Source organism: Aedes aegypti, unplaced genomic scaffold (genome assembly GCF_002204515.2).
Source record: "Aedes aegypti strain LVP_AGWG unplaced genomic scaffold, AaegL5.0 Primary Assembly AGWG_AaegL5_hic_scaff_1107_PBJ_arrow, whole genome shotgun sequence".
In the NCBI taxonomy this organism is placed as follows: Eukaryota; Metazoa; Arthropoda; class Insecta; order Diptera; family Culicidae; genus Aedes; species Aedes aegypti.
Window position 1 is genome coordinate 13,548 of NW_018734524.1, and position 10,256 is coordinate 23,803.

The 10,256-nt window shown below is 39.9% G+C and overlaps 1 protein-coding gene across 1 annotated transcript; it reads right to left on the reverse strand.

Annotated features, from left to right (window-relative positions):
• Positions 1-8,455: 8,455 nt before the first annotated feature.
• Positions 8,456-9,939, reverse strand: LOC110680246. Its single transcript, XM_021856058.1, has 3 exons — positions 9,567-9,939; positions 8,884-9,513; positions 8,456-8,821 (listed from the first exon to the last, which is right to left on the reverse strand). The coding sequence occupies exons 1-3, from the start codon at positions 9,771-9,773 to the stop codon at positions 8,603-8,605; spliced, it is 1,056 nt and encodes a 351-aa protein (XP_021711750.1). The 5' UTR covers positions 9,774-9,939; the 3' UTR covers positions 8,456-8,602.
• Between the last annotated feature and the right edge of the window lie 317 nt (positions 9,940-10,256).

Consider the following 10,256-nt stretch of genomic DNA (forward strand, 5'->3'; position numbering starts at 1 on the left):
AATCATAATAACAAAGGCTGTTTTAAATTTGTTTCAAATAAAAACAAAATTATAACACGTATGCCACAATAATGGTGAAGTGTTGCAAATAAATAATAATAATAATAATCAAAAGCAATAAATTATGTTCTTGCCATTTCCCATCGTAATAGGCTGTTTTTCATCACGTCACTCTGACATGAAGCCTACTTTTTTGCACTGGATTATGCAGTGCGGTAATATTCATTACGCACCTGAAATCAGTTGCGTATTGAATACTACGTAACACTTTTTCATTACGCTATGAGTTATGTAATAAATCATTACACAACTATTTTCAGAAATTGAAAAATAATGATGAATGCATCCCGACTCGTCGTAACTATCCAACTCGGGAAGCCTCAATGAATAATTGTACCATTCGTACCATCACGAGTCGTACATTTGTCCAACGAGGCTTGCCGAATTGAATAATTATGACGAGTGCTGTAAAAATTGAGTTCTGCAACGAGTGGCGTACAACATTTGAGGGTATCAGAAATCATATCGGAATACATTCACTATCGTTGTACACTGAAAATATATATTATTTTATATTACGAAATCGTTCGTTTAAACTACGAAATTATTCGTTGTTTTCTGCAACGAAACAGTTTCGTAAAATGTATGCAACCAGCTTCGTAATATGATTCAAGCTCGAAATCAAAACAAACAATGATTGTTATAATGTACTAAACATTTCGTAATCGAAATTCGTTTGTTTCGTATTCAGAAAGAAAATTTATACGCGCTTCTTCTTACCTCCCTCGGCTGCGGTCGTGTCGTGCTGTATTTTACGAAATGTGTCTACGTTGCAGAAAACAACGAAAGATTTAGTAGATTAATCGATCAGTTTCGTAATACTAAACAATTCGTAATATGAACAACACGATAACGCACATCTACGAATTGTATATCGTACATCTTACGATTATTTCGTAAAATCACTGAATCGCGAAATTCAGTTAAGTACAAATGATTCGTACAATGAATAAAAATAGCGTTATATGTACGAAATCTTGTTTTACGAAATGGATTTTGGATAAAGTACGAAGAGATGTTTTCAGTGTACAATTTCTGTAAAATTGTTGTGTAATGATTCATTGAAAAATGAAAGCGTTGCGGATTGCATCATTACAGCACTGGTTTCAGTTGCGTAATGCCTATTACCGCTTGAGCTTGAGCTTGATTGGCCGCCCGTGGATGCTACTCCAGTATCGCCAGTTGCACTTACACAAGGAACCAACCGAATGACTGCTTGGGACTAACAGACACCCTCAGTGTATAAGTGCTAGATAACCACAGATAACAGATATTTATGCTAGAATAAAAATTTTCTGAAAACCTGTGTAAATATTCTAATTGAAACTCCTTGCAATCACTAGCGCCGCCACACAGCGAATTGCGTCAGTCAGTGGTGAATATCAGTATCTTGAAATATTTCATATTCACCCTGACATCGTCATGGGAACGTAGCGATGTCAGCGCCATCACGATGTTGCTACATGTGTTGCCATTCAAAATAACCTTTAATTGTCTTACACAGTTGTACAATCGGACTTCAACGTCTGTTATCTGTGGGTGGGCAATGGTATTATCCCTATGATATAAACGGTTCTTTTAATCATGCTCTATGATTTTGACGTATATGCAATGTGCAATCAATGAAGAAACCATTTTTTGAACAACAAGCTTGAGGGATACTCCCGGTTCGCACTTCTGCGAATCAAAACTCATGTTTAATACGCGAGATCACTTATGATACAATCACTAAAGCTATGTACTCGAAGCACTTTGAATATTTAAAACTAATTTGTTTAATTAAAATAAATAGTTCGATTTATAGAAGAGTGCAGCTTGGACGAGCAAAGATGAATGGAGGCGAAATTTGATCTCTGTCTTGTCCACTTGTTGCGATTTTGTAGATTCGACAAGTAGTCCGTTGACCAACAATTCCAGCGGATTACGTAAGCGGGTCATGTCTGTCCAGAGTCATTGGATGTAGGGCCTTGAGGAATAATTTGTCAAGAACTATTACTAGACCTACAAGACCGTATGGGCCTAATAGTTTTGCAACTTCCGAAAGAACAACACGCTGCTTCAGGCTTCCAGTTCGGAACCTTGATTCTTAACATTGTAGCCGGTTTCCAGGTGAGACCTAAAAAAAGCTGTTTTCAACAACTGCTGCAGCTGCCGGATAACTTTCTACTCCTTCTTCGGTACACTTTTTCGAACTCCGCGTTGCAAGGTATGGTTCAGGTGAGGTGCCGTAAGTGACAGGTTTTAACCTATATGTCCGTAGAGGCTCTTCAACCGTATCTCTCCAGAAATCTTGTGCATCTGCTGATCAGACACGTGTTGCCATACCATGCGATACATTTTCTCTGCATTGCCTACAACAGCATACTTGAACAGACGGAACCTAAATAAGATACTTCGCAAATCATCTAGAACGACAGGTCTAACCATCAAGACATCGTTCAAGGACTGGCTTCATGACAGCATGATGTGGAATGTAGTAATTCGAACCTTTGTCTTCGTCTGTCAGTACTTCTTCCATATGGCCCATATGAAGGTAATCGTGCATGCATGCCGTATACATGGCTTTCATTTCATGATTGTCATTAAACCGTTTCTTCATAGACAAATATCGTTTTATCGCTTTCGTGTTTCCTAACGTTCCAGCATATGTTTCGTCTTCGTTAGCTGAACGCGAAATTTTCCATCAAGATCTCTCGTAGTCGTATTTTCAAAGATAGCTTCGCATGCAGATTTCTCGATAAACAGAGAGCTCTTTGTTTGACAGGATTCCAACACCCAAAACTTTGTTAGTTGCTCAAAAACTTCTTCCGTTGGCACAGATGATGAGGCTACTATACTGGAGCTAACAACCACTGTTCCAAAGCCAGCGATAATGCACCCTAACTCCGTGTTGTGTGAAATCGGGCTTCAGTTGTTCATTCAGCCACAATTTGTAGAAGATAGTTACTCCAAGAATCACATCGATTTACCCCGGCTCATTAAAGACAGGATCCGCAAGACTAATTCCTGATGGTAAATTCCACAACGATGTATCGATGAACTGCTGTGGCAGGCTTGATGTTATCTTCGATAGTACAAACAACTTGAAGTTGAGATTTTGAGAGAGGTTCTCCGTTATTAGGCAGATCTGAGAATGTTGGGTCTCAGATCTGCCTAATAACGGAGAACCTCTCTCAAAATCTCACAGTATTTCCATGTCGATCACCAAGCTTTACAATCGCAGTTGACAACAATGCAGAGCTGTATAGCAATGTGGTGTACAGTAGAGGAATTGGTGGGAGGTGGCGAGAATGCATTTTGCGAAAATGGTTTTGTCTCATATTCCGAACAGTGGCGATTTTAAAAACAAGAATTGCTATTTTCACTACTTTTTGATGTAGAGAACTTGAATCATAGAATAATCGGTCATCATATGAAGAAATTTGAGTGGTTTCTTGAGAAATGGCTATAAAACTGAAGTGTGCGGAATATGCGTCATGTTCGGAGTTTGATACAAAACGATACTTAGAGTTGTCCTAGGTGTTGTCTGTGGGTGTTCAGCATTATTCCGGTTCTGGGTTTGATTGGATAACTGATGATGGCCTCATTTTCCACAAGTAGGTTTCCAACAATCCGCAATGAAATGACCACAACGTAAACAGTTTAAGCACAATTCAACTTTCCGGGCAAGCGATTACCTATCGATGGCCTTCATTATCCCAAAACTCGTACATAGCTGTACAGTGTGTAATCCATAATATCACACTAGACAGTTCTTGCTCGATACCGCAGCATAAACCACAGGGTTCTTGTAAGATTTCTTGAGGTCATTATTCTTTCTCGACGCCTTTGACTGCAAGATGGCACAGTGGTTTTTCAGAAAACCAACCATCGCCAGGTATGATGAAATATTCTTTGACTTTGATGTGTTCCCCATAGACGAAGCGTATCATCGTCTAGCTTCTGGGAAAGCATGAAAACCAACAGCGTGCTCCACTTATCAGTGTTTTCACCTAGTTTCTCCAACTGTTGTAAGTTGATCCTAAATGTCATCAGAACATGATTCAACGCTTGGAAATTCTCAACTTTCATGGGAGCAATAGCGAAAAATGCCTTTAAATGTTCCTGTGCGATGAGCTTGTGATTCTCAAACTTTGGCTCCAGGATGAACCACGCAAGATGAGTTTTCGGATGTAACCTGAATCTGGTTGATCTGGTACAATCATCTTTCAGGAACGTGCAAAGATAGTTAAACTGGTCTATAGTGCTGACTGAAGAGTTATCGTGTATAAGCGATTTAAAATTTTCTCGAAAGTTCATCCATTCCGACAACTTTTCCGAGAACTTGGGAAGCTTTAGCTCAGGATACCTTGTCCGCGATGTCTGGTTAACCTGGTTTTGGTCACCAACTAGTCTCGTAGACGCACCAATCTTCGATAGAAGCTCCTGCCTCAATTTGAAGTATTTGAGCTTGAGCTTGATTGGCCGCCCGTAGATGCTACTCCAGTATCGCCAGATCAGCTGCACTTACACAAGAAGCCAACCGAATGACTGCTTGGGACTAATAGATACCCTCAGTATATAAGTGCTGGTGATCTTCAATTTTTAGGCAACAATGGCGCCTGCCACGTCAGAATGAAGACCAATATGGGGAAGGGACCAATGCACGGGTTCACTAAGTTGACGTTTGAGCGGTGCCAAATTCACTCGTTGCCATGGCCACATAAATAACACGGCACCGCTCAAACGTCAAATAATGAACTCGTGCACTGGTCCATACTGGCCCACTGTAGACCGTGGAGTCCGACTGCATCTACGCCAGTTCATGCGGAAGTGTATGGATTGGGGGAAAGGCATGGCAAAGAGATTTGCTTTTGTGGTTAGCAGACTGCCTATGTATCAGGCGTAAGGAAAGGCATGCGTGTGGAAGAATGGAAGCGTTAGGGAAACGGTTTCTTGTCCGTCTCTGGTTCTAACGTTTGCTATGAACGAATAGTTTGAAGTGTGATAGATTAAGAATGGAAGATAGAAGCAAATGAGATGATATGCAACTACAAAGTACTAGAGGAAAGGAACGGGCCTGGGATTGAATCCATGACCTTCTGCTTACGGAGCAGAAGCGGTAGCCATTAGACCACCAACCCCGTCCTCCAGCTACAATCTGAAGTATTTGTTCTCAAACTTCTTAAGGTGAAACATCTCGAAATCCAAAGATGGCCGGCACAATGGCCGACTTGTGCCCCTACTCACGATTTCAAAGGCACGAAACTGGAGAAATAATTGGCAAACGTTTCTGATCTTCTTATTTTAAGCTTTCTTCTAGTGCACAAAGCCAACATAAAAAAATGCACTGTTGTTGAATGGTTCTTTGTCTTTGCGAGAATTGTGCCTTAGAAGATTTGGAGTAATTTTAGAAGCTGTTTCAAAACTGTTTCACCTTAAAAACTTCCGCATTTTCTTGTTGCCGAACTTCTGCTAAAGCAGCTTGACCCAATAGTCCATCCTCCTCAAAAGCACGTTCTTACAGATAAGTACGAGAGATTCATAAAACTGTTGCCAAGGTCACTTGTTCTTATTGAAAATGAAGTTTTATGTGATGTATCCGAAGTGGTCAAAACCAAAAACGGTTCAAGATCATTTGTACTGGGTGAAAATCACTATAAAACCTAGAAGAATATGCAAATCTACGATAAAACTATCTTTAAAAAATAAAACCAGTTAGAATAAAAATTGTTCTTCTTCTTGATGGCATTACGTCCCCACTGGGACAGGTTCTGCTTCTCAGCCTAGTGTTCTTATGAGCACTTCCACAGTTATTAACTGAGAGCTTTCTTTACCAAAGTTGCCATTTTCGCCGTCGTGTATAGTGTGGCAAGAACGATGATACTCTATGCCCAGAGAATTCAAGGAAATTTCCATTACGGAAAGATCCTGGACCGACCAGAAATCGAACCCAGACACCTTCAGCATGGCTTTGCTTTGTAGCCGCGGACTCTAACCACTAGGGTAAGGAAGGCCCCTAAATTGTTACTTGGGCTATTTTTATAATTCAATATTTTACATATATTTTGATATTGTTTATACTAAGGTCCTTTAAAATATATTTATCTACTTTATATACAAATTTTGACCAATCTCAATCAAATACAAACCATATTTGTGCTTTCAATCAAATTTCATTGCATTTCTAATGAAATCGCGTTTTGAAAAAAAAAAACGGTTTAAATATCTATGAATAATCTCTTCTGAAACAATAAAAATACCAAATAACATATTCTGATAGCATATTTTTTGGATTAAGGCAATAAAATTAGTTTGGGCAAAACCTTATTTTTTACCATAGACTGATGCACGTGTTCACTAATTTGACGTTTGAGCGGTGCCGAATTCACTGGTTGCCATGGCCACTTAAATAACACGGCACCGCTCAAACGTCAAATAGTGAACTCGTGCATTGGTCCATTGTATGATGCACGAGTTCACTTATTTGACGTTTAAGCGGTGCCAAATTCACCGGTTACCATGGTCACGTAAATAACACGGCACCGCTCAAGCGTCAACGGGTGAACTTGTGCATTGGACCATTACTTTTCAACGGAGGCCTCAAAATTCAACATAAAGAAAACCTTTTTGAAACTTGATACTTTGATGTACAAAAAATATGTTTGCATTTATTGCTTTGTTATATATGTACGTCACAAACATAGAACATGATTTAGAAAGCTGCTCTTAAATTCAAATCGAGCGGAGCAATAAATGTTTTTTTTTTCTGATAAAATTAGAAATGGCCACCAAAATGGGTTTTATTTTGACAAAAGCTTGGTTCTTCATATATACGATGCCATTAAGTTTCTTATGCGTTTCAAGGGAAATGTGAAGCATATCACGTCAATAAATACCATAGATTTATAAAAAATAGGCTTTTCCGCAAACTATATAGGTAGCTGACGTACGAGGGTTCCACCAAAGCGACCCTCCTCTAGTTTTAGCATATTCTATCGAACAGCAACAAAAATTGAAATTCACATATCATTTGGCGGCCGATGGCGGCCTTGTTTAATTGAGAATGGCCTATTACCAGTTGAATTATAGCATATTTTGTAACTTTTTTTGTAGAGTAAATTTTGTTTTAATTTTTATTTTAACTACTAATCAGCCTAAATTGTATATTTTTTGTGAAGAAGAACCGTACCAACTATTTATCAAAATCTGTTACAATTCTGTTGTAACCCACTGGTCGGGACAGGCCAGCATAAAAGTTAAAGTTTGTGAGTTAGTGTTTTAAAATAAAAGAGTCCACGAGGTCGGCTGGCCGAATGCGAAACACGGTGTTCACCTCCGGCATATCGCGCACGTTCCAACAATCCACGGAGGATTTGGCGACTTCGTAGGACCAGTGAGAGGGAGCGGACGAAAAAACGGACCCCAGCCACACCATGAACAACGGCTTCAGCGAGGACGGCAGGACCGTCTACAGCATTTCGTTGCACGACAGCCAGAGCGAGTTAATTCAGGTGTGGAACAGGTAAAATCTCATCGCCGGATTTAGCACTCTCAAATATTGTTGCGATTAGTTGGTTAATTTCCCATTCGGGTGACGGTCCTGTGAGTGTGTTTTGGGGGTTTAATTCATTTCGGTGTGCTCAACTGGTAGCAGCTACCAAGACTATAACTATACATTGTGTGGGAGTTTGAGAGAGTGCGTGTCCAAGAAGCGTCCCACATTCGGTAAAAATAGTGAAGGGGTGGTGTTTCGGGTCTATCTACTGAATACAACATAGTTCAGCCAAAAATACACGGATGGTAAGTTAGTGGGGATCCAGTGAAAGCTTGTAATCGTAAAAAGTTGAGTTAATGAAGGATAACAGTGAGTGCCGCACAATTAAAATAATTTGACTGAAATAATTAAGTGATGTGTCCTAGTAGTGATCATTAGCATTTTTACTGCTGCGGAAATCCTGCTGCGTGACAAATCGTATGGACCCCAAAAGTTGAGTGAAACTAGTAATGTAATGGACTGAATCACAGCAACATGAAATTACGATTACATGACAATGCCTAACAATGATAGATCTTTTTTTTCTTTGGAAGCAAAGAGTATCGTCAATCGAAGTCAGTATTTTTGAATTTGGTGGATTTACGCAAGAGGTCTTGAACTTCTTTAGAGCAAGCAGATTGTCAAAGGACGAAATCTACGTGTCATCAGCAAAAATGGAAGATTTCTTCATCCTTGAAAATTGGAAGATTTGCTTCCAAACCTAAACTTATAATATTCCAACCTAAACCAAAAGCACTTTATTTGAAACTTGAAGTAGACATGTTGTTACAATAAGCGGGATTTCACATGAAATCAAGTATCTAGGGCTCATGCTAGATAAAAATTTAATTTTAAAATATCATTTGAGGGAATTCAATCCAAGTGTAATAAATATAAAATGTATGTATCCTCTTATCAACAGAGCATCAAAATAAAGAACATGGTTGCAGATAGAGTAAGAAGCAGATGACTAACTTAAATTTATGTTCCATTTTTTGAAACACTACAAATTGAGTTTAGCCACTACTAAAATGACTCTTCAAAGCTACCATTTCTACTGGGCCCTTCCTGGAGCGTTGATCGCCTGGAAACCCTCCGAAGGCTTTGACGCTGAATGGTTCGTTGCCCTGTAGGTGCACTTGAAGGTCGTTTAGGGCCTGACTCCACATGCTCCAACCGCCTGTTGCACAGGGATATATATTCTTCTTTTCTGGTCAAATCGAGTGCTTGACAGTCTCTTTCAATCTTCAGAGATATTCTTGTGTTAGAATGACATTGAAAGAATCATACCTCGTGACTTTACTCACCAATAAGTCATCAATACGTGTCTGCAAACACGCTCGTTTGCACTCTTCCTCTGCCAGTCGGTTCTTCATTTCCCAATATCTACATTCTCTCAACTTGGTCAACTGAAGTTGTTCCATCAAAGCCCGTTTCTGTACCTTCATCTCCTCATACGATTGCTTGTAATGTCCGAGCTCGGCTTTCAGCTTCTCGCATGCCAGTGGAACCGAGTCACCACAAGCGCCTTCGTCGAAGCTAGCGTTCCGTTTGATCGTGTTCTCTCCACAGAACTCGTCCAGCTTCAGCTTCAGACACTTGTTCTCCTTCTCCAAGCAGTCGTACTTATCGGCTTTCTCCTTCAGTGCTAGAAGCAAGTTCCTCAAATCGATCATATCTTGATCCATCTGGTCCGGATCGAATACGGCCGAACGCTGCTGAACGAGGATCAGTTCTTCCTTCTCCTGTTCGCACGTTTCGGCCATCTGCTGCAACGACATCAGCTGTTCACCGAGATCGTTCCGTTCGGCTTCGATTTGCTGTACTTGAGACTTGATTTGCTTCAGCTCCATCATGAGACTCATCACGTAATCGATCAGCTCGTCGGTTGTTAGCTGTTGAAGGTACGCCCTCGTCAACTGATAGTCGCCACTTGGCTGAAATGAGCAACCATGAGATGTTGAAGGACCAACGGAAGAATCGTTCTTACCCGAGACAATTTCCTCTGAAAGCGCGATTTCCGGACAACGTCCAAGAGAAATTTTGAACAAACGGAGGGATCCAGAGACCACGCCCGGGCATCGGAACATGATTCATAGGATTTCAGCTGACAGTCGCTACGTTTCCTGTCCGGTACGGGAGGTTCTTCGTTGCGATACGGAACATTTAAAAACGCTCTCTGGGTAGCAAACGCCATTTGGGTTGCGGTGCACGAAAAATTTTGGACGAAATTTTGGGGAAACGCCTGAGATTTGATATTTACTTATGACAAATAATGTATTTTATAAAAAATATAGGCTACTTTGATTTCAAATAGGCAAATGCAAGATATCTTCAAATATTGTCGCACCGCCACCAAACCGGATCGTAGTGTTTATTTATTTATTTATTTATTTATTTGTTTATTTATATATTTATTTATTTGTTTTAACAAAAAATTTGGAAAAGGGAAAAACCCCTTTGAGTGATTTTCTTTCAAAATACTTCTCAAAAGGGCGCAAAACCTCTTCATCTTTCCAAAAACGTTATAAAATAAGACTAGACTACTTATAAAGTAAAGGCTCAACCGGAAATAATCCATAACAGAGCCAAGATCTTGAAGGGAGAACATCAATAAGCTGTGGTGGCCAACGGACAAACGATGAGATAGGTTTCTTGAACTCTGAAAAGATAATTGAAA

Excerpts from the sequence above, each read along its gene's own strand:
- LOC110680246 (XM_021856058.1), bottom strand. The coding sequence starts at position 9,773 with ATGGCGTTTGCTACCCAGAGAGCGTTTTTAAATGTTCCGTATCGCAAC. Across the intron at positions 9,514-9,566 it reads TTCAGAGGAAATTGTCTCGG|CCAAGTGGCGACTATCAGTT; the intron begins GTAAGAACGATT and ends TGCTCATTTCAG. Across the intron at positions 8,822-8,883 it reads CACGTATTGATGACTTATTG|ATTGAAAGAGACTGTCAAGC; the intron begins GTGAGTAAAGTC and ends ATATCTCTGAAG.